A 25,116-nucleotide genomic window follows, 5' to 3' on the forward strand; every position below is an offset into this window, starting at 1 on the left:
TACGATGTAACATTTTATTTCAGCATGGCCTCCTTCGCCCTTTCTTGTGATCATCCTTCCCTTTACTGTATACAAACCAGTCAAGTGGACTATTCAAGTTCTCAGAAATGCAGACTAATCCAGAATGATTCCCTTTCTCGCCCTCTGTTGGCCTGGAAGCAGGGTAACACTACATGAGTAATTCAAGGTCTCCAAGTGTTCCTGAGCTTGACCAAGCAGAGACTAGCAGAGAATCAGCTTGCACAGTGAACAGTCACACTCGGTTTGTGTCTAACTATTACCTTACAGCTTGAATGCACAATATTATCTTGTACAAAGGCTAATTGACCTCCATTTTTTCCCAAAATATTAAACAATTTTATTATATGTGAGGCTGGGATCCAAACATGCAGTTTCTTTGCAACCACATCATTTTCACCCCAGTTTCAAAGAACAATTTAACTGTGAGTCACATCTACCCAGTCTTGGTTCACATGTAAGAAAACTAATTTATTAAACCTCTGTACACAAAGGTAAGCACACCTTTATTGGATTTGAATAATTAAATTACAAAAAGTAAGAGTGATATTAAAATTCATGCATGAAAATCTTACAAAAATACCCCAAGCAGGATAAAGCTGCTCATCCCTGATTTTTCTCATTTGGTTGTTGGAATTGAAATGTGAATTTAAAATTGTTAGAATTTCTTTTAAAAAGTGATATATTAAGCTTATATATACAGAATAGCAAAATGTAGAAAGGGAAAACAATTTACAAAAGACATTTAAAAACAACAAAAAAACAAAAAACCTTCACTCTTGACACATACTCACGATCCAAAAATAGTATAACCCGAACCAACCACGTCTGAACTGGCTCATGTACACACCTCCTTGGCTGTTGTCGTCAGTGAGAAAAAGAACAAATTCACATGCCCAGTCTTTCATTTTGTGAAACAGGCTGGAGCTGAGATCACAGACCGGGGGCAGACTCTGAAAGGTGGGGAGGACAAGGGGAAGCGGTTTCACCGCCGTCTAAGTCTGCTAGAACGACGCAGAGCTACAGGTCACCGTGCAGCCGGCGCTGCTCAGGCCTTCACTCAGAGGCCTTTTTGTTCTTCTGCAGATTTCGGGGTGAATTCTTTAACAGGTTTCTTATCCTGAGGTACATCCCAGTGGACTCGGCCATGTTCTCAAATTCGAAGGGTGTTATTCCAGTGGCAAACTTGCTCATGTCAGGTACCAGGCTATGGACTTTGGAGGCTGTTGAGGGCCGGGTGTCCTGATGGAGGAGCTTCTGGCTGCCTCCATTCCTCAGGTCACAGTTCGACACACTGCCATTGTCAAGAAGAGCCTCCTGGGTGTCCCCGTCTGCAGCTCCTTCCTCTTCTTTCTGAGAGAGCACTGCTGTCCCTGCTGCTGGGCTGGAGGGAGGCTCAGGCCCCGGCGGCGTCTCTGCGGAAGTGGTTGGGTCCTGGGGCTCAGCCAGCACTGGCTTTTCCAGGGCCTTTCCTTCTGGGACAGAGAGGTCAAACTCATTTGGACAAGGGGAGGAGGCTACTGAATTCCCAGTTAAAGGTGTGTCCACAGGCACATCAGAGTCGCTGTTGCCTCCCTCGGCCTGCTGGAGAGCTGCCCAGATTTGCCTCTGCTGTTCTTCCAGCTCCTCCAGTGTCAGGGCATCCTCGTCCATGGCTGCAGCCGTGGGTCGGGGCTGGGGTGAGTCACTGGGAGTCAGTGGTGGGGTGCCCTTCGGGAGTGGAGGAGTGAAGAGAGGTGGAGGTGTCCCCTGTGGCAGCGGAGGAGGTGTGCCAGGAGGCAAGGGTGGTTGAAACTGAAAGGCCTTGCTGCTCTGAGAGCCAGGTGGAACCTCCACATCTGAAATGGGAAGATGCATTTCATACAAATGTATTATTTGAACTTGGGGTACCTAGAGATAGAATGGCCCCAGATAACTGTCTTTGAGAAGGCAGAGAAGGATTAGACACGGTAGCACTTGCTGTCAATGCCAGCACTCAAACAGCCAGCCTGGCTACAGTCTCGAAAACCAGGAAAAGGGAAAACCAGTGACTTTCAGATGCCACTGACCATGCCTGGATGTCTGAAGTCCTGACCAAGTCCTGAGGAAGGCACATCAGGGCGAGTGAGTGCTCTGGATTTTGGTGCTAAGGAATGTGACTCAGACCTTGGAAGAGCGACCCCTGTGTACACGTGTACACACACACACACACACACACACACACACACACAGAGGTTCAGACAGACAGAGGACACACGAGACATGGAGAGAGGAGGAGTTCCCAGGAGGGTGCTGTCCCTGAGTGGGGACGGCTGCAGAAGCGAAGAGGAAGTCTCCCGGAGGGAAGGAAGTCTGCTGCTAACTGCAGTCTTCGCCTCTGCCCTAACCTCAGACACCAGGCTCCCTCAAGTCCACCCTTTCCTCTACCGCATCGCTCACCCCCTTATTCCAGATCCACTGACACTTGTCAGAAAGAGTCAACCACCCTCACCTCTGGATTCATCTTCCTTAGTCTATCCTCCAAGTCAGCTGGACACCCATTTCTAAAACACCCCTCCATCTTAGGAACATTCCACGTCAATGAAAGCCTTGAGTGCCATCCTTCCCTACAGAATGAAGCCCAGCACTGCTCCAGGCCTAGAAGTCTTTTCATGACCAGGAACTTCTCACAGCCTGGCCTGATGATGGTGCAGGCCTCTAATCCAGCTGAGGAGGCTGAGGCAGAAGGACTGCCATGTTCAAGTCCAGCCTAGACAGCTTACTGTGGTCGTTTCAGAACAGAAAGCAGAAGGAGCCCAGGATACAGCTCCGAGGCAGAGCGCTTGCTCGGCGTGTGCGACAGAGCTTGTTTGCTTCTCCTTAGTGACAGCTATTGTCCAGCTGCCTCTCTGCTGCTGCTGGACCAGTCCTACAGTCCACGCGCGCGTGCATCTCCTACCTCCTCAAATGCCTGGCCTGCCTTGCTAGGTTTCCTGCTCAGTCCTTGACTTCATTCCTCAATACAATTCTAAGCTGCTATCACTATGGTCTGTAATCAGCTCTGTGGCAGCGATATCACACTGCTGTTCTTTACCTACCATTCATTATATATCATATGTTTTCAAATACAGTGACAGTCTGCAATCCCTAAGTGATAGAGTAGTAACTAGGGTAATAGTGGAACTAAAAATATAGTATTATTATCTTTTGATTTTTCCTTTTTGAGACAGGGTCTCACTATATAGTCTGGGCTGGACTGGAACTTGCTATAGATCAAGCTAGCCTTGAACACATTAGAGATCCTCCTGCTTCTGCCTCCCAGTACTGGGATAAAAGCTATGTTACCATGCCTGACTAAAAATTTAGTACTTTTTGATAGAATATTTTTATAACTAGACTGGCCTGGAACTTGAGATTCTTTTGCCTCCACATCTGGAATGCAGGAGTTAAGGTATGTACTACCACACTTGGTTTTATGTGGTTCTAAGGAATGAAACCCAATGCTTCATGTATCCTAGGCAAGCACTCTACTCTATGAGCTACATATCCAGTCCTTCATTTGCTTTTAAGGATAAATTATATTAAAAACTAAAAAGATTTGCCAGGCATAGTGGTGCATGCCTTTAGTCCCAGCACTTGGGAGGCAGAGGCAGGTGGATCTATGTGAGTTTTAGGCCAGCCTGGTCTACACAGTGAGTTCCAGGATGGCCAGGACTACATAGAGAAAACCTGTTTTGAAATACCCCCTCCCTGAAAAGATTTATGTCCATTTGGGTATGGTGGCACATGCCTGTAATACCAGTACTTGACAGGTGAGGCAGGCAGGATTACCAGAGTTTGAAGCCAATTTGGGCTACACAGGGAGACCATGCACCCTATCTGTCTCTCACAGAAACACACACACACACACACACACACACACACACACACACACACACACACACACAGAGTCTCCAAACAAGAGTCAAGCATGGTGGTGCAGGCCTACAACCCTGGCATTTGTAAAGAGGAAGGAGACTAAGGCCAATCTGGGCTACATGGGACCCTGTTTCAAAACAAAAACCAAAAAACCCAACCACAGGCCAGTAAGATGATAAAGATGAGTGCCACCGAGCGGTGGTGGTGGTGCACGCCCTTAATCCCAGTGCTTGGGAGGCAGAGGCAGTTGGATCGATGTGAGTTCAAGGCCAGCCTGGTCTACAGAGTGAGCTCTAGGACAGGTACCAAAACTACACAGAGAAACCGTCTCAAAAAAAAAAAAAACAACAAAAAACAAAAAATCAAAAAGATGAGTGCCAAGCCTGATGACCTGATCACAATCCCTAGATCACACCTGGTAAAAAGACTAAAGAAAGCTGTCCTCCACGTAAGGGTGGTGATGGCACATGTGCAGACATGCACATATAAGTATACATAATAAAATAAACAAATGCTAGAGAATTAAGGGCACAGGAGACAACATCCATAAGAAGTTTCATTTGAATAAACTATCACACTAACACACACTAATATAACTGTCCACAGGTTTGGGACACAGCCTTACTTATTACATGCTCTACAACTGGCCTGGCTCAGTGAGTTACCTGTTCCTTCTCAAGGAAGAAGCTGGGAATGATGGGGTGCCTCAGTGGCTCATGAGTGTGTACCTGCCCCAAATGTGGGGCTACTGGCCTAGGCATTTAAGCCAGCCACGCTGAGTCACCACCAGGCTTATCATTTTATTACATTTATTTACTTACTGGGTGGGGGAATGACAGCACTTCATGTCTTGGTTGTGCATGGAGGTCAGAGGACAACTTGTGTGAGCCAATTCTCCCCTTCTACCACATTTCTGAGGATTTACCTCAAGTCACCAGGCTTGGTGGCAAGGTCCTTTACCCTACTGAGTCATTTCTGCTGTCCCCAAACTAAAGTCTTTCACCTAATCATAGGGGGTAATCAGTCACTGAATGCTCGTCATTGTTATTCAGAGTCTGGGGGCAGGTAACTTAGTACCAAGTGAGAGGACTGGGAGGTGACAAGAGATTCACAGGACTCCAGAAGATACCCAGAGAGGCTTGGTCTGGTCAGGATGTGGCTTCAGGGTCTGCAGCCATTTTCCTGTTCTGTGGTTGGGCAGGAGGGTTCCTGCCACATGACCTTTTGTACATGCTAAGATGATCTTTAAAAATTCATGGGGCTGGAGAGATGGCTCAGTAACAGTTAAGAACACTGGATGCTCTCCCAGAGGAGCCAGCATAATTCCCAGCACCCACACGGTGGCTCCCAACCGCCTGTAACTCCAGTTCCTGGGGAACAAACTCAAGTCATCAGGCTTGGCAGCCAGAGCCTGTACCCACTGAACCACCTTACCAGCCTTTGTTTTTAAACACTGCCTTTCCACTGGGGGGGGGGGGGGGAGGGAGAGGAGCAGTTGTGGTGCACATCTTTAATCCTAGAATTGGGGAGGAAGAGGCAGGTGGATCTCTGAGAGTTCATGGCCAGCCTGGTCTACAGAGCAATTTCCAGAACAACCGGCTACACAGAGAAACCCTGTCTTGAAAAACAAAACAAAACAAAACAAAAAGCTGGCCTAGAACTTGCTATGTAGACCAGGCCCTGAACTTGTGAGGCCCTCTTGCCTATGTCTCTTAAGTGCTAGGGTTACAGGAATCTACCATCATATCCAGCTTGTTTCAAATTTTCATGAGTCTCTTGCAAAGGCTAGAGAGCCAGGTGTAGTGGATCATTCCTGGCATCCCAGGACTTGGAAGGCTAACACAGGAGGATGGTGGGAACTTTAAGATCAGCTTGGGCTAGCTACATAGTAAGTTTGAAGCTAGTCTGAGCTACTGGAGCTCCCATCTCAAAAACAAGCAACCCAAAGATTAAGGCTTGGGGAGGGCAGTCAGACTGGACACTGAAGAAAGGCTGCAAAAGCTGGAGGCCAGGATCTGAAACCTCCTGGCAGGGTGCTCAGGAACTGTGCTGAGATGATGACACCACATGAAATGATCTGGCAGCTTAATTGGTTATCTTTTGGGGACAGGATCTTCCAATGTACACCAGGCTAGACTTGAACCCACAATCCTCCTGCCTGTTTCCCAAGGACTACAGGACACCAAGCCTAACAGATTATGAATTTCTGTAAAGTAATTAATTTTGGACTTCAATTCTTTTGAACTTCAAGGGAATTTAGTCCATGTTTAAATTTTCCCTGGGAATTTGAAAATGGAGAGTGTTCATTCACATTCAAGTTTGGAATAAAGTACACTATTTGTACCTCATTCAAAGTTTTTTTCCTTCAGTGCTGGTGTTCAAACCCAGGGCCTCACATAAGCTAAGTATGCACACCACCAGTTCTACCAATTACCACAGTATTTTTTATGCATCTTCTCGCCATGTTGCCATTTTACCCCATTTCAGAACACCTGTCTTGCTATATAGGACAAAACTAGCCAGGCCTACTTTGGTTAAGCACAGGTTCCATGGGAAGGATGGAGGAAGGAAGGCACAAGACCGAGCAAGAGATCGTGTCAGAGGCAAGGATTTGCCCTGTTTTGAGTTTTTAGGAGCACACGGTCCCTGGGAGACAACTAACTTATAGGACCAATATACCTACAAAGGCAACTGCCCAGTGGCTCAACTCTTCGGAAGCTGGAGCTGCCGGAGGTGTGCATGCCCTTTTGCTTTTTCCAGAGTGAAGCCCCATCTGAGGGGCCAGACTAGCTGTGGCACTGTGGGTGCCTGACCCTGACAATTTCAGGGACTTGGCTAGATATGGTCCCTCTGCCTCTCACATGTGGCTTCCAGTTCAGGTTACCAGCACCAATGTCAATGATCTGACATAAGGGGGTGGAGCTTTGCCCTCCTTACAGACCCAGGAGCATACAGACTGACCTTGCCTTCCCAAGACATCAAACCTAGAAAACTGTACCTGAGTCAAGCTCCATGTCAGCAGGGGAGGCTGCTGAGCTGCCTTCCTTTCTCTGCTTCTTTGGACTGCTAGGGCTGGACTGAGATGAAGACCGCTTGCTGCCAGACTTCATGCTCGGCTAACGGAGTAACCAAGAGGAACACAAGTCACACAAGGCAGACAGAGAACCTCTAACCCATACCTAAACCAGTCTCGACCCAAGCAACTGCTGAAAGGGCTCCTATTCAGCAGCTTCTTTATAAATCAGATACCAGTGTTTACAATATAAACCAAAAAGTAAGATACTAATGAGCCATAAAATCTCATGGTCACAAACGTTTACCAACTACACCCTTCAAATCTATATCCTGAGGCTAGGAATGTAGTTCAGTGGTAGAGTGCTTGCCTAGCACATCTGAGGTCCTAGGTTTAATTCCCAGTATCATACACACGCACACACAATCTGTTTACCGACTGGATGTTAGAAGTAAGGTAACTGGCGAACACATCCTTCTGTTGACATGCCTGCATTGGTATGGAACCAAACATTCTCCACTCCTAATATGGAAAAAACAGGATGAATGGATTTGGAAAACATCACCTTTTAGAGATTTTGCTCCTAGCACTCAAGAGGATGAGGCTAAGGGTCACTGCAAATCCCGTGCCAGATTGGGCCACACAGCAACTTCAAAGTTTTTCAGAGTTACTGTGAGATTCCATCTCAACAACCCCCCCCCAAAAAAAAGCTCTAAAACAGAAATATCAAATAAAATCCATTACTTTGCATGCAAACTAGAAAATAATAATAAAACTATAAAACTAGACTAAAGGGCACACTCTTGGATCCCAGGACATGGAAGAGGCAGAAGGAACATCACTACATCATTCAACACCTCAAACAAGACAGGTGGCACATGCCTTTAATCCTAGTAATCAGCAGGCAGAGGCAGGCGGTTATTTGTGAGTTCAAGGCCAGCCTGGTCTACAGAGTGAGCTCCAAGACAGCCAGGACTACACAAAAAAGCCCTGTCTCACAGATCCACCTTCCTCTACCTGTCAACGTGCTAGGATTAAAGGCATGTCATCATACAACACCACACTGCAGAAATGCTCTTCTGATGTGCAGACTCCAGCTGAGCTTGTTGTCGAGTTAGGATTATAGAGCTAACAACCGACTTTTGCTCCTCTGCTTAGATACAGTGAGAGAAAACCCCACAGCTTTCACATCTACAGTTTTACACTCAGTGTTCTAACTAGTAAGAGGATCCAAGGTTGGCATTAGCTCAGTGACAGTGTGGCACTGGCACATAAGAGGTTCTGAGTTCAATCTCCAGTACTGACAAATGTAAGTTAGAAAGCTCCGCACAGGATCTGGGAGAGTTAGCACATAAGGAGTTGCAGCACAGCCTGATAACCTGAGTCTGATTCCCAGACTGTCCATCAGAGCCAGATGCATGCACATCTGTAATCCTAGCTCATCTGGGAGTGGAGGAAGGACGATCAGGCCAGCCTGTAACACGAGACCTGTCTAACAAATTCAAGCACGTCAGTAAACTTCACTTTCCCTCCACTTCTCAAGTGCTATGATTACACATGTGCGCCATCAGGTCCAGCTACGAATTCACTCACTTCTAAAGTAACAAACTGCTACACACATTGGTATTTTGGAAAATTTTTAATATAACTATCATATTTCAGAAGAAAAATTTTAAAATGTATACTTACATCTGGAATACCTCTGGGAGTAGATATATTAAAACCTGGATAGTTTACCAATTTTGAGACATCATAAGTGACATTTTTACTTTGTATTTCGCCAGTTTCTGTTTCCCCATCAGCATCATCTATTAGAGACCAGAGAAAATGTTAATAAGGCTAGACACTAAACATGTCCTGCCTCCGTGCCCCCCAACATCAAACCACACAAGGAAAGTGCTGAGATACTGTATCAGAATTGTTCTTCCAGAAATCCTGAGTTCAATTACCAGCAACCACATGGTGGCTCACAACCATCTACAATGGGATCAGACACCTTCTTATCTCTGAGGCTCTCTTCTCTCATGCAGGTACTACACCCAAGTAGAGCACTCATATACATAAATGAATAAATCTTAAAAAAGAAAAAAAAAGGTGGGGTGAGTGGGGGACCTGTAAACTGACTTCTCTTTCCTAACATACCGTACCATTTCCATCATAGAGTGCGAGCCCTGAGTTCTCCAGTTCAGCCTCCTTGAGCCAGCCTGGAGGGTAGCCCAGCTGGCGCATCCGGTAGATGAAGGGGGGAAGACTCTTGTCCGTCACACCCAGTGCATCCTGAAGTTCCTCACTAAGCAAAACAGAGGAGGAAAGATGATGAATTCAGATTTGCACAAAACCACTATTTTGGCATCTTTCTTTTTTTTCAAGAATTATTATCATTTTTTTTCATGTGTGTGTTTGTGCCTATATGTGTGCCTGTGCACCATGTATCCGCCTGGTGCCCATGGAGGGCAGAAGAGAATGTCAGATCCCCAGGAATTGGAATTACAGATAGGGTTCTGAGCCATCCTATGAGTGCTAGGAATCAAACCTGGGTCCTCAGGAAGAACAGTCAGTGCTCTGAACCTCCAAGCCATCTCTCAAAACCTGTATTATTCTTAAGGGCTCTTACTCTGTAGCCAGGCTCACATAGAACTTAAGGGGATCGTCCTTCTTCAGCCACCCAAGTTCTGGGATCACAGGCATGAGCCACCATGCCTGGCTCAAACATTTCTGCCCTGTACTTCATAGTATGAAGTATGATACATACCAAGCACACAGTAAACCTTTGATAAGTGGGTTTGAATGAATGGATGCATTCTGTACAGACTTGTTATAGCTTGCTTACATTCTTTTCTATTTGTTTTTCGTTATTCGAGACAGGGTTTCTCTGTGTAGACCAGACCGGCCTCGAACTCACAGATCTGCACACCACCACCTGGTCACTCTTACATGCTTGTAATCCCCACAAGAAACACAGAAGGTTCTAAATACTAAGAAAATGAAAAGTGACACCACACGGTAAAACAACAGTGGTACCTGATAACTCCTGGCTTGAATCGTCCAAATCTCTCTTCTACTTCTTCTGCATGATATCGCTGCTGAAAACTCTGACTGTTTGCCTCACCACAGGCATCCATATACTCTTTCCTCTTTTCACTTATTCGAGCAGCATTCCGAGGCTAAATCATAATAATGTTCGAAAAGAATGGTATCGAGTAATTTAGAAATATCTGAGAAATTTACTGAGAATACTCATCACTTTTTAAAAGGTAAAGCATAGATTGCTCTAGTTTTAATGTAGATTAGATGCATAAAAGTGGGCAGACATTTTTGAAAATCAAGCAGACACTTTTGAAAATCAAACAAGAACAGTCACTTTAACTACTTATTATTTTAGTGTTATCAGAACCCAGAACTAACTTTTTAAAATAAACTGTCTAAAATTAACTCATACTTCATTCACCTCAACTAGAGTATTCTGTCACTGTCTTAAACATAAACAGGAGTTTGAAAAGACTGAAGTACAAATGAGTGCAGCACAGGAAGTTCATGCACATTACCCAGAGCCACCCACGCACAAAACCTCACCAGCTCCTGTTCAAAGACACTCTGCTTAGAGAGAGATTTACCATTGGGCACTCCTTCATCTGATGCTCTTCAGAACCACAATTGAAACAGTGAGGCTTTGGTCTATTGGGTCAGAACACAAAACAACAGAAATCCACGGGTTTTCATAATGTCAATGGAAATGGAGAAGCAAATCAATACATTCTAGATGCCAGCAGAGTGCCAGAGACAGCAGCAGGCGAGGCCTCGCACTGTATCTGCAATTGTTGAGCACAGCAATGTGTCTGTACTCAGTTACATAAACAGCACTGTGTATACAGTCTTTTAACCAAGAACCAGCCTGTTCCAGATTGGTATGTTACCTCTCAACTTTTTTCAGTGGCTACTAACAGAAGAACCAAAGCAAACAGAGCATCAGGTTTCCTTCAGGTAACACGGGAAGAAGGCGGATGGTTCTAAGACCGTAACTACACTGACAATAATAACGACTTGTTTCCACCCTCCCAGGCACTGGGCCTGAATTCCAAGAAATGGATGATCAATTTAAACAGTTAACACATATCTCCTGATATCAGGACTCTAGCTCAATGTGTAATTTGTATCAAGCCAGCGATAAAGAATATTAACTTTTAAGAGGTGACAAAGAGTTTATGGTTCTGGTATTGGAAAACAAAGAGTAAAACAAGACAAGGCCCCACACAAACCTTTTTGCCTTTACTTGCATTTCTTGCCCTTCTAGAGAAACAATGTGGCTGAAGACTTGCTGGTACCTTTAGTGAATTTTATTAAGGAATAGTTATCATGGTCTGCAAAATTTGGTAAGCTTTTTTTTTTAAAGGTGAACTTAGTGGCAAGATGCATAAAAGATCTTCATTCACTATGTAGGATACTTGGGTATTTCCCATCCTTCCGTAAGCTGAGGGTTTTCATTTAGTAGCGGTTGCCCCAATTTATCAAGGCAAAAATTAGTAAAATACAGGACACTTCCTACAACCTGCAGAAAACAAGTCAAAAAATATCGCTATTTAAGCAGAAAAAAAGACATTAAGTAATGTAAGTCTATGATAATGTAAGTCTATGATTACCCATTAACAGTTTGACTCTGGATGAAGCTATGAGAAATAAAGTCCTAAATGGGAGCTGGACCCTGGTGTGCAAATAAAGCGGCACCTGAGCTTTCTCTGCTATCATTAGTACTATAGACCGTTGGTTCTGTCTCGACCAGGTCCTGACTCTCACAGGTCCCTCCAGTACCTCATGTATTTGCGGCAAGACTCTCACAGGCTGCATTTACTGTTTCTAGTTCCTTGGTTAGCATTTACTTGGTCTCCTACTGAGTTCTTGCAGCCATTTCTTATAGACAGGTTGAAAACACAGTACAATGAATATTCATGCACCCTGTACCTAGACTGAATAAATAATGACTGAAATGTTTCTGTGCAAGACTCTCTTCAGGTATATACATACACACATACTCTTTACCTGACCATTTAAGTCAGTTGCAGACAGAGTAACACTTACCTTAAATGCTTCAGTATGAACTAAGAATATTTTCCTGCAAATCAACAGTAACTCTCCAGTATCACCTATATCAACTCAACATTCAAGTTTCTCTATCTCCGAAATGCGTTTTATAGTTTTTCTGCCCCAAGCCAGGACTGATGAAGGTTCCTATGTTGTATTGGGTTTTCTCTGGAGCATGCCCCTGCCAGTGTCTCTAGAACCCTCCCAGGAACGCTGCACCCCATCACACCGGCTGGAGGAGGGAGCTACGGACTGCTCTGCAGCCTCAGTCCTTTGGGCAACGGTCAAACTTCATCGCTCAACCTGTCAGCAAGGAGGAATCACAGCTGATTCCTCCTTCCTTCCAGAAACATCTTCCATCCTTGGAAGGCTTTTAGGATGCCACTCTCAGTTCTGCCCCCAGGTCTCTCTCATCTCCCCATGCTGCCGATCCTTAGACATCTCCTCCACTCTCACTTCTGAGGTGACTGACTCAGATGTAGGGTATGAGAAATAATTTCTGTGCTGATGACCCCCGCCAAGTACGTTCTGATCCCTTAGCTCCAGTTTTGGATATTCAAATGCCAACATGACACCTCTTTCTGGGCATGTAAGGTATCTCAAACTCACCTATTTAAAATGGCACTGGCAGCCGGGTAAGATGACACCTGCCTCCAATCCCAGCATTGGGAGGCTGAGACAGGAGGACCACAGTTCGAGGCCAGCCTGGGATACACAGTGAGACTGTCTTAAAAACAACAACAAAACCCAAATAAATAAGTTAAAAAAAAAAAAAAAAAGCAACCAATTCCCAGCCCCTCCAAACCTGCTCCTTTCCCATGCTTCCCACTTCCCGTGGCCAAGGCCTGAGGTCTTCTGACTGTTCTCTCAGGAGCTCTCTTATTCTACACCTACTCGTGAACACATTTGATTGGTTTCACGGCCAAGTATATCCAGATTTCAGCCAGGTATCATCATAACTACCACACTGGCCTCAGTTATGCTTTCTCTTGCTTGAGGTTAACACAACAGCTTTCTAACTGGCTGCAGACCCTAAGCAGACCAGGGGCCAACTACTTTCCACAAAGAACCTGATTCCTTCCATTAAGATGTAGCATGTCACTTTTTTACTTATGATCCTTAAATAGTTTCTTAGACTATAATCTGAAGTTTCCATTATGGCCTATAAAGGAATATAAGGATGCAGATCACTTGGCTCTGTCACCTGACTACTGGTGAGTCTCTTAGCTTTCCATGTGTTTCCTTTTTAATCAAATGGCAAGAATATTACCTCCACCAGTATCACCCTTAACTGGCTCCCAAGAGATATACCAGTACTGGCTGCTGGCATCTCCTTCCCTTTCCTATTTATTGAGCCCTCTTCATTCAGAATACAGCCTCAAATTCTCTGTCAACTCATCCAGATCTTGGCCCACACAGGCAGTCCCCAACAACTCACTATACAAACCACCCACTTCCAGGACTTGCATTACTCCGCTCCCTGCTATCCCACAACTGAATTCAGGGCCTTCCACATGCAAGGCAAGTAAGCGCCCCAAACTGCAGCCCCAGCCCCAGGCATTTCTTCACCTATTTTAAGGTAGAATTTCACTAAGCTACCTAGGCTGCCCATCAATCAATCTCAATCTCTCTCTCTCTCTCTCTCTCTCTCTCTCTCTCTCTCTCTTCTCTCTCTCTCTCTCTCTCACACACACACACACACACACACACACACACACACACACCCCTATATACTACTGGGGAATTGAACCCAGGGCCTCACAAGCTAGGCAAGTATATAACTACTGGCCTACGCCTCAATCTTACTTTTCTTAGGAATTTAACCTTCTCCCATTCACCTGCTCATTAAACCAGAGCTGGCCTAGACCCTTTCTTTTTATTGCTGTTTCTGAAACCTCTGTGCTCCTGGCACAGAGCAGCATTCAGTCATCACCAGTACTGTCTAAAGAAGTAAAGCAATAACTATAAAACTGCCATTCTAGACAAACATTACTTTAATTCCATAGCCTTTCAGTGTAAAGGAAAATGAAAGTTACCTAGCTGAGTTCAGAAATCCTTCTTGAAGCTAAATGTGGCTAACACCTGTAAATTCAGCACTTCAAAGGCTGAGGCAGGAGAACTGCTGTGAGTCTGAGGATAGCCTGGACTACAGAAAGAGTTCTTGTCTCATGAACAGTCTGTGCAGGTGAGATGGCTCCAACGCCAAGCCTGACAACTGGAGGTCCATATTCAGGACCCACAGGCGGATGGAGAAGAACCAACTCCAGAAAACAGTCCTCTGACTTCCACACATGCATGTTTGCATGCATACATACAAACACATAAATTTCATTTAAAAATTAAAAATAAAAACCAAACCATAAACAAAGAACAAGAAATAAAAAACTTGGAAATATTCTTGATAGGGCCAGGTGATGGTGGTGCATGCATTTAATCCTAGCACTCGGGAGGCAGAGGCAGGCGGATCTCTGAGTTCAGGGACAACCTGGTCTACAGATCAAGTTCCAGGACAGTCAGGGCTACAAAAGCCTGTCTCAAAATATAAATAAAATATTCTTGATAGCATCCCTTATTGTTATTTTACTCAAATAACCTAGATTTTCCCCTCTCTCTGATGCAAATTTCTGACTTTCCCCCATGTGGAAAGGGTTCATTATAATGAGAGAGAGAGAGAAGGGAGAGAGAGAGAGAAGAGAGGAGGGGAAGCGGAAGTGTGCACACCTGATGCGGGGAAGGGAGGAAGGGGAAGGGAGCAAGTTTCTTATTTTTTAAAGATTTACTTTATTTTTAATTATGTGTGTGCATGTGTTTGAGGGTTTGTGGCACAAATGCCAGTCCCTGGGTAGGCCAGAGGTGTTGGATCCCTGCAGCTGGAGTGAGTTAGCTGTGGTTGTGAGGCACCCAGGTTAAGTGCTGGGAATCAAACTCAGTTCTTCTACAAGAGTGGTACACGTCCTTATCTGCTCAGCTATCTCTCCAGGCTAAGAATAACAACAGCAATGATACCACCACCCAGCGACTCACACATCCTAAGTAAGTACTCTACCACTAAGCTACGTGCCCAGGCTAGCCTTTTTCCTTTTCCTTTCTGCCTTTGTCCTGGGTGCTGGGATTACAAGGATGAGCCGCCAAGTCCACACCTGTGTGAGTTCTCTAAAACTGAGCTGAAATGTACCTCTTGTTCTCAATTCCATCACTAACCCCATTCTATCAGGGATGCTATGAAGCGTGATATGTAACAACTACTATTGAATTTGCAGAGACACAATATTCCTTTCAAGTTTTTTCATGAGACTTGCGGCTCTTCATCATCTCAGCAGCCCCATGTCTTTAAAATTGGGGTATTATTGGGGGCATATCCCATAGCATGAAAACTAGTCATCCTTTGTGAGTATGCTACAAAATGGTTTGATACCAATGAATTCTGCAAAAGAACTAGAAGGCCTAAATACAGGTTCTCCCTGTTAAGCTTTTGCTTTTACAAACTAATTAAACCTACAGACATTTCAAATTTTAAAGATGCCATGTTACATCAGCGACTTCTTTCAGCTTCATCTGTGTGTAAGCCTTACAAGTCTGCTTTCTACTTCTTTGGTCAAAATTTTCAAGATAACATGAAGAGGCTGGTCAGGACCAATAAAAAAATCTTGTGAATAAAGTGTCCTCACAACAGCACGCAACAATCACTAAAGAACAAATGATATTTAGAGGATGACAATTACAATACTGTTTATTACAAGAAAACGCTGTGATCATATGTTTATGTGTATATGATAATGACTACACCATCTTATCATTAAGCCACCCAACTGATAAACAGGAATCACACATCTGCAGAATTAAAAATGAAGAGTCCAAACTTACACTGAAAGCTTCCTTGTTGTTTTTAATGGCACACGATTCTTCCACTTTATGGTCCTCTTCCAACATAACACTGGATGGCTGAGACCAAACAACAGGCATTACAAAGAGTCACAAGAGGAATACCTTTTGTGTTCCATTATTTATTGGTGCTCTGCTTGCACGTATGGTTGTATGAGAGTGTCGGATCCCCTGGAACTGGAGTTATAGACAGCAGTGAGCTGCCATGTGGGTGCTGAGAACTGAACCTAGATCCTCTGGAAAAGCAGCCAGTGCTCTTAATCACTGAGCCATCTCTCCAGCTGGAGGAATACTTTTTGACTTTCAAACTTTAGGAAGCTCAACACCCTTCTTTCACTTAATAATATACATAAATACAACATCATGTCACAATAGAATGGATTTAGAAGCTAAGGCAGGATTATTTATAAACTATACAATGTTTATATAGTAAGGCAGACTTGAGAAACCCTGTCTGGAAAAAACAAAACAAAAAAAACCGACTCCAAAACAAGCAAAAAACCATTAACAGTCAATATTGATAACCTCATAGACCTCAAACAATTACAAAATTCTGAAATGTTTACTGAATCAAAAGTAACATTTTTGGAGCGTGTGTGGTGGCAAACACCTTTAAACCCAGTACTTGGGAGGCAGAGGCAGGCGGATTTCTGAATTTGAGGCCAGCCTGGTCTACAAAGCGAGTTTCAGGATAGCCAAGGCTACACAGAGAAACCCTGCCTCAAACAAACAAACAAAAAAATCCAAACAAAAAAAAAATTTTCAGCTGAGTGTGGTGGTTCAAGAGGCAGAGGCAGGTGAATCTGAGTCTGAAGCCAGCCAGGGTTACACAGTTAAGATCCTGTCTCAAAACAACAAAATTTTCAAATAACAAAATACTTCCTTCTCCAATTCCTGAGGACAAAAAGTATCATTGCTTAATTGAAAGATTTTTTCCCCCCTTTTCCTGAGACAGGGCTTCTCTGTGTATGCCTGGCTGAGAGAGTCTACTTACCTTAATGTATATTAGAAAAAAAGGAAACAAACCACACTTTTGAATACACACACACACACACACACTGTAATTCCTCATATTTCTTTTTCTTTGAGACAGGGTCTCTCTACATAGTCCTAGTTATCCTGGAACTCACTACGTAGACCACAATGCTTGCCTCTGCCTCCTGAATGCTGGGATTAAAGTGTCCGAAGTGTATGTACTTGAGTTGCTGGGTGTGCCTGTCTGTGCACACACATGCAGAAGCCATAGCAGGACACAGTACAGACCAGTCCTCTCTACCCTTTACCTTATCTTCTTGGCGTAGGATCTCTCACTTACCTGGAAACTTGTCACTTGGCCACGCTTGTTGGCCAGTGAGCTCTTGGGATCTGTCTGTCTCTGCCCTTAAAATCCTGGCCACACATAAGGAGTGGGTATTGCTGATTCCAACTCAGGCTCTCACACTTGCACAGCAAGCCCTCTCACCACCCAATGAGCCACCTCCCTGGTCCCAAGAAGTCATCTTTTATAAACCTCAGATAAATAAACCCCTCCTTCAGCTAATTTTCTGCCCACGTTGGGAAATAGAGCACCGTAAATTTTAGGCATAGTCACTCACGCAACTATTCTGAGCAAAGGAGGCACATTCAGAGGAAAGCCATAGCAGCACTGGTCACTTTGCAGAAGGAACCCAGTGACAGGATACAAAGTAGCACACAATCTTCCTCATTTTGGTTTTGATTCAAGGGGATTTCTAGTGTAACAGCAGTTGGCAGCAAAAAGCATAACCACTTAGCATCGAGCCTCAAGGTTAAAATACCTGGGGTAAAAGGCTGAAAGAAGTCTTTTCCACATCAATTTTTTGCTGTTCCTCAAATTGTCTTACTAAATTTGATATAAACTCTTCTATTTCTTGGTGGTATTGCCTGTAGGAGGGAAAGACGGACAGATGGTTAGCACCTGGACAGAGTGACACATTAGCAGAGTGAAGTCCTTTGCAGTAGCTGAAGAAGTCCCATTTATTTGTTTTTCATGTTTGCCACATTAGGGGCTTTGTAACTCAGAATGCTACTCCTTAGAGACTCTATGTATGTATTGTTGCAGCATTGACAGCTTGATTCTGATCATCTATGGGTGTCTGGCACAGAACCTCAGTCAAACAGGTGGGAGAGTAAGTAGATTTTATTTATAAATTTCATATACTTAATCTTTAAGACGATACATGCAAATGGCTCAAAACCCGAGAGACAAGCCTGGCATGGTGCTGCGTGCCTGTACTGCCAGCCTTTCGCAGGCATGGTGCTGCATGCCTGTACTGCCAGCCTTTCACAGGCATGGTGCTGCGTGCCTGTACTGCCAGCCTTTCGCAGGCAGGCAGAGGCAGTAGGACAGCTGCAAATCTCAGGCCAGCCAGGGCCACAGAGAGAAGCCACTGGCCCCAAAACCAAACACAAACAAAATCCACCAAGGGAGTTACATAATGAAAAGCTTCCTTCCTCCTTTCTCCTATTTCTGCACATAGGGACATCCAACTTATTAATACTTTCCATATCCTCCTCAGACTTTCAATGCACATATAAGAAAATGTCCATTTCACATGAAAACTAAAAAAGACACAACCAAAATACACTAGCAAAAAAAAAAAAAAAAAAAAAAAAAAAAAAAGAAAGAAAGAAAGAAAGATGTCTAGGTGTCCAGGTCAAGAACCACACTGATCAAATATTCTGGAGTGATCCCTTCAGGTATCAAAGAAGTCCAGGTTTTGTTATGCTGGAACAAGGCAGCCAGGGACCTCAGGCAGACCTGACCTTTCATGTTTTTTCTAGCTCCAGCATCTAAGATTCTGAATGCAGAATACAGATGGATGGTACTGAAGTCAGACCTTCCTAATCTAGGCTCCACAGTAACCAAGCCCAGGTGTGCCGAGCACACATGCTGCTCACACACTCACCATCCAAGCTACTCCTAGCTCCCAATGTCTTGGGTTCCACTCGTGGACTACACGAGCAGGTGATGGGCCTGGACCTTACTCCTTTATCTTCTTGTCCATAGTCAGTGCATAAGACGATAATAGTGACTCAGGAAGGGCAGGCCACTGCAGGAGTGCACTGAGCCTTGCATTCAGGCATGCCAGAAGGCTTGCAGTAATCAAGTTCTGCTACTGACCAAAAATAACCATGTAGGATGTGGGTAGGCTTCGCAGACAGCCAATATGGAAAACTGTTATCCACATGAGAGTGGAGCAGCTAACCTTGTTATTATAGGGGTGGTGGCATTTTTATGAGATGGTACTTCCTGAGCTCTCATAGATTCCATTTAAGGACCCGAGGGGCATTTAGCATCAGCACACACTGTTTTCCAGTGAGAAAATTAACAGGTATTGAGAGCTGCACCAGTTCACGGATGTAGGAGTCCAGACTCAAATTCAGGTCCCATGACTCTCATACTCTCACTCAAAACAATGATCTCTTATACTTTAACCCTGAAACAATTTAAATAATAAAGACGAGGGCCCTCGAGATGGCTTAGCAGGTAAAGGTGCTTGCAGCCAAGCTTGACAACCTGAGTTCAAGCCCCTGGACCCACATGGCAGAGGAAGAACTGACTCCTACAAGTTGTCCTTTGACTACCACATTCCTGCACCATGGCACACACATAAAAACACACAATAAATAAAATGCAATTAAAAAAGAATAAAGATACAAATACAAACAGTTATTTACAGGATCCAGTTTCATATACACATAAACTTAGATGTAAGAAAAAAAACTACTTACTTTGAAATAGCATTGTTCATAAATAGAATTTGTAATAAGGGTCCGTCTATCTTAGTATTGCTCACCAGTATGCCACTAAAACAGAAGTTAAACATGGTCTTAGAAGACAGTAAAGTACATACATAGCACTTAGAATGAGTTTTGTGATTACAATTATTCTTCGCTGAGACAAGGCCTCCTCAGTTGCCCTACTCACCTCATGCTTGGGATCCTTCTACTTCAGCCTGCCCAGTCCTGGGATCACAGGTGTACACTACCACAGCCCGCTAACTTCTGTAACCTTAAGGACTAAAGATCATGTAATGTTCTGCAAACAAGACCAAGAGGGCTGGGGATGCAGCCTGTGCTGGACAGCTTGCTCAGCACACGAAAGGGCCTTGGCTTCCAAGTCCAGCCAAACAAGTAAGGTGAAGACAATAAGCATAAGAGCTCCAGCTTTCTTATGCAAAATCTATGTTTTCCCGTAGTCTACTATCTCTAGTGGTTTGAACAAAACATATCTCTTTTTTTATAATTTATTTTTATTTAATGTGTAAATTTATTTATTTTCATTTGCCTAAATGTCTGTCTGTGTGAGGGTGTCAGAAGCCCTGAAACTGGAGTTATAGACAGGTGTGAGCTGCCATGAGGGTGCTGAGAACTGAACCTGGGTCCCCTGGATGAGCAGCCAGGACTCTTAACCACTGAGCCATCTCTCCAGCCCTGAAACCTATCTCTTTATTGTGTTGTACTCAGTGTATGCACAATACAGTGTGTGGGTGCATGTCGTATGTGCACAGGGAGGGAGGCCAGAAGGGAAAGTCCAAGTGTCTGTCTGTTTTCTGAGATAGGGTGCTTAGATTCTAATTATACAGCAAACACCTTTTTTTTTTTTTTTTTTTTTTCGAGACAGGGTTTCTCTGTGTAGCTTTGGTGCCTGACCTGGATCTCACTCTAAACCAGGCTGGCCTCAAACTCACAGAGTTTGTGTCTGCCTGTGTGTCTCCCGAGGGCTGGGACTAAAGGTGTGCGCCACCAGTGCCCAGCTCCTCACAGGGATCATACTGACTCTGCTTCCCAAGAGGTCATTAACAGCCTGCACCTCCATGCCCAGCCTAGAAATTATCTCAACATTTAAAAAAAAAAAGTTCACACACTCCCCAAAGAACCATAGGTCAATCTTTTTAGTTTTTTAGTTTTTTGTTTTTCAAGACAGGGTTTCTCTGTGTAGTTTTGGTGCCTGTCCTGGATCTCACTCTGTAGACCAGGCTGGCCTCGAACTCACTGAGATCTGCCTGCCTCTGCCTCCTGAGTGCTGGGATTAAAGGTATATGCCACCACTGCCTGGTTTTAGTTTTTAACAAAGTTTTTTTTAACAAGAGGTTAGTTTCCTTACAAATCAGGGCAGCAAGGAAGAGGACAAGCAGGCAGGTTACAAGAATATACTTCCAAACATTTCCACATGAATTTGGAAGTATAAAGGAAAACGAAACACTTCATAAATAAATGAATTTTTATTTTATTATAGGCTCCTGGAGGCCCAAGCACATTGCTTTAACTACAATTCAAGACTCACACAACTTGGGAATCATAGGCAGCACCGCTCCCAGTTTAAGGCCGGTATGGGCCAGAGTGAAGTGGAGGTAGCCTGACCTGTACTGTATGAGGACCTAGTACCACGAGAGACCTCAGTTGACAAAGTGGCTCAGCTGATAGCTTGCCTACAATGCACACCTGTAATACCAAGACTCGGAAGGTCGAGACAGAGGATCAAAAGTTCAAGATCATCACAGCTACACAATGAGTCCTAGGACAGCTCGGGCTACGTGAGACCCTACCTGAAAATGTAGTCACAATCTAGCCAGTACACGAAGAAACAGTAACAAGTACAGGGTAACCTCCTCGTTCCAAAGCCTGAAACTATTTCAAATGGACAGACTCCTATCTGCAATGCCAGCACTTGGGAAGTTACGGCAGGAGGCATGCCGTGAGTTTGAGGGCAGCCTGGGCTATACAGACCCTGTTGAAAGAAAGAAAAAAAAAGAGAAGGAAGGGATAGGGAAGCAAAGGCAAAAAAGAGGAAGAACCAACCATTCCACATAAATTTGTATTTTAGGCAGAGTGGTACCACGTGTTTTTAATCCCAGCACCAGGAAAGAAGAGGCGGCTGGGTTAGAAACCAGCCTGGTATATATAAAGTGAACTCCAAGCCAGCCAAGACTACAAAGTGAGACCCTGACTCAAAAATAAAATGAAATAAAAATGAATTTAGTGACTTGTTAAATTCATATTGCAATGCCAGCATTTAGTATGTGTGCTATGACCATATATGTCTGAATACACGCCTACACGCTGTACTTCCTCAAAAGCACTTTGCCTTTTCTCCGTCCCTTCTGAAGTGCTATGCTTTGCCAGACCTGGTGCCACCCCAGCACTCAGGGGAGGCAGAGGGTCAGCAGTTCAAGGGCCCCCTCAGCTTCACTGTGAGCTGAGGCCAGTGTAGGCAACAACAGTGAGACTGTCTCAACAAGACACAGAACTGCTACACCATGCACTATCTGCATTAATCAAATATTTTACTTGTATAAATAATGCTAGTGTGGCGGCTTACATCTGTAATTCCAGCACTTTCAAGGCTGAGGAACAAGGACCAATCAATTTAAGGCCAGTCTAAGCAATACAGTGAATTCCAGGCTAGTTTGAGTTACAAGGTGAAACCCTGTCTCAGTAAGCCGACTCCAGCTCAAAATACAAAAACAACCAATAATAATAATCTGTGAAGAAATCATCAGCTAAAGTAACTGTAAACTTATTTCTTTTTTGTAAACTTAGTTATCTTCCTGGAAATGTGTGTTGAATATGAATAGCTGGGTTTGACTTGCTTTTCTGAACAACCAGGCAAAATTTTTTAGATTCAGAAAAGTGACCCATTAAGTCCCTTTAAATGTTTAACCCACTTACCAGAATTCCTGTATACCCATAAGTCAACAATAAAGAAGTTACTGAATTCTTCATCGTATTCTGAATAAATGGTAATACCAAAATCCCACCACCTCTTACTCCGTGATTAACGCGATGAACAGCAAGAGGCATCTCAGGTGTTAATATCAAGATCTCATACCTGGGTCTTGTCAGAATGTTCAACTTTCTTTTAAGTTCTTGATGTTATTACTGGTTAAGGAATATCAGTCATCGAAAAACACAATTATGCAGGTCATAAGATTCAACCACGATAACTCCCACTTTTGTTATCCAAATGTTAGAAATGTAACGGAAAGACCTGCAAGTATATCGAGGGAGACACACTGCGCTCCAGTTTTGGACCTAAACATTAAGTACAATTTTCGGCCCTCTGAACGTATATTCTAAGACATGATACTGAAGTTCAGAAACAGTCTAGGAGATTAACCCAAAATGTCAGTTAAGACAACGGTGTTCCTGGAACGAGCCAAAGCAGCCAATTAGGAAAATTTCCCATGTCAAAGCATCATGATAGATGACAAAGTAAAGGCAATAGAGCACAATGTTAACAAGAACGCGGGACTGTATCTATGGATATGAAATGCACAAATCTCTCAACTCGCTAGTGTTTTATAAATATTCATAATAAAGTGTCGGACTTGAACTTCAAAAGCTGACATTATCAACCGCTCTCGGGACTCATCATCAGTTTTAAAAGGGGAGTTGCCTGCACCAATACTACCTGTACATGGCAGATTTAAGTAACTTATGAATGAAAGTGAACGTACTAGCAAATCCAGAAACCCTGTAATCATGTCAATGAAGTCAAAGGGAAACTTGGCGCGTTTTTCCCCAGGGCCCTGTCAATGCAAGCTAACTCAGAGCGGAAGACCTCTAAAAAGCAAAACCATCGCGCGCCCATTAACCATTTCTCTTTGCAAGCTCATTCTTCAAGCCCCCCGCCCGCCCCCCGACACTGCATCCCCGTGGCCCCTGGAGCTCGGGCCCCACCCTAAGTATCCCATGCCCGGGTGGGGGGTTCCGATCCCCGCGTCTCCAAGCATCCATCACGACCGTGTCCACTGGAGCCCAGGAAAGAACCTAGCGTGGCCCCAAAGGGAGGGAGAGGAGGGTCGGGAGCCGTTTACAACGTGACTGCGAAGGTGCTGAAGTTAGGGGAGGGAGCAGCCCTGGGTGGGGGGCCCGGGGGGTCCACACTGAAGGGGTCCCCGCCCGCGGGAGGGGGAGCGCGCAGGCCGCAGCCCGAGACCGCCCGCCCGCACGCCGAGCCGCAGGAGCAGGGACTCCGAATGCTGACCCTCTTGGAATCTCCCCCGCGCCCGCCCCCGCCGCCCCCGGGACCCCAAGTCGCGGGTGACAGGGCCCAGCCGGAAGGATATTCTCGGCGCGGAGTTGCTGGATGGTTTCCTCACAGTGCCGGAGCTGCTCCTGGAGCTCCGCGTCCCCCGCCCCATTTGCCTCGTCGTCGTCCTCCTCCTCGTCGTCGTCGTCCTTGAAGCGGGTGTGAACGGGCTTCGGGGTCGACTCCTCTGGAGGGTCAAACGCCTCGAATAACTCTAGGTCGCCGAAATCCACACCGGCGGCCATTTTGGGTTGTGGGAAAGAGGCGAGGGCAGGGGGCGAAGGTTGTAGGGCAGCGCCGCTCTCCCCGGAGGCTTTTCTCCACACGCAGGCCTCCAAAGCCGCTCTAGAGGCGGGACTTGCGCGGAGACTACAACTCCCAGAATGCCACGGCCTCCCGCCTGCCTCCGGCCGACTGGGACCCGGAGCGTGGCATCCTGGGATGTGTGGTTTCTAAGCGACCGGGCTGATTGTTTGCATTGCACACTGGGATTGATCTTTTTTTTCAAACGATTCCGAATGAGTTAAAACAATATGGATCGTCGGCGTTAGGCGTCCGAAAGCTGAAGAATCAGAGCCAGATACATGGTTTATGACAAATTGTGGTACGTTTGCCCCACGTCAGAAAGAGAAAACAGGTACTCTAGCTTTGCTGCAGACAACATTTGTGCTCGTAGACACGAGCCACTTTATTGTGCTTGTTTTATTTTTTAAATGAATGTAAGCAAAATTAGGTCATTACATTGTTTTCGATTTCTCTCAGGAGGCTTTTTGTGGGTTCAGCATTCATTCATTCAATATATATTCACTGCCTGTAATGTGTCAGACACTTCTCTAGGACCAGAGTACTATGTCTGCTCTCCTGACCGCTTATCAGGGACCAAAAACCCCCCCCCAAAACAAAACCAGAAAACCCCGTAATTACGAATGTTTCTGCTTTCTTGTCGCGCGGGTTTTGAATGGCAATGCGTCACCACATGTTAAAAATACAGGAAATTATAGTGTGTAACAAAGAAACAATATAGTCAGGTCATGTGTGGCATAGTTACAATCGGGAATTCAAGGGCATCCTCAGAGAACGTTGAGGTGAGCCTGGGCTACATGAGATGGCCTGTCTATCCTCCCTTCTTAGAAAGAAAAAGAAGGAAGAAAAGAAAAAAAATACCCTGTTGGTTTCTGTCAGTGAAGGGAAGAAC

At 44.7% G+C, this 25,116-nt stretch overlaps 1 protein-coding gene across 2 annotated transcripts; it reads right to left on the bottom strand.

The window, feature by feature from the left end:
* Zcchc8 (zinc finger CCHC-type containing 8) lies at nucleotides 1-24,301 on the bottom strand. Of its 2 annotated transcripts, XM_028885839.2 has the most exons (14): nucleotides 23,959-24,301; nucleotides 22,719-22,761; nucleotides 19,619-19,693; nucleotides 17,662-17,767; nucleotides 15,848-15,925; nucleotides 11,350-11,453; nucleotides 11,164-11,229; nucleotides 10,522-10,582; nucleotides 9,929-10,071; nucleotides 9,055-9,197; nucleotides 8,597-8,715; nucleotides 7,343-7,429; nucleotides 6,893-7,010; nucleotides 1-1,856 (listed from the first exon to the last, which is right to left on the bottom strand). In XM_028885839.2, exons 1-14 carry the CDS (start codon nucleotides 24,164-24,166, stop codon nucleotides 1,075-1,077), a joined length of 2,133 nt encoding a protein of 710 aa, XP_028741672.1. In that variant the 5' UTR covers nucleotides 24,167-24,301; the 3' UTR covers nucleotides 1-1,074. The 2 variants fall into 2 exon arrangements, with proteins under 2 accessions (XP_028741672.1, XP_028741675.1); XM_028885842.2 differs by lacking the exons at nucleotides 11,164-11,229; nucleotides 11,350-11,453; nucleotides 22,719-22,761; nucleotides 23,959-24,301.
* Between the last annotated feature and the right edge of the window lie 815 nt (nucleotides 24,302-25,116).

This window comes from Peromyscus leucopus, chromosome 23 (genome assembly GCF_004664715.2).
Source record: "Peromyscus leucopus breed LL Stock chromosome 23, UCI_PerLeu_2.1, whole genome shotgun sequence".
NCBI lineage: Eukaryota > Metazoa > Chordata > Mammalia > Rodentia > Cricetidae > Peromyscus > Peromyscus leucopus.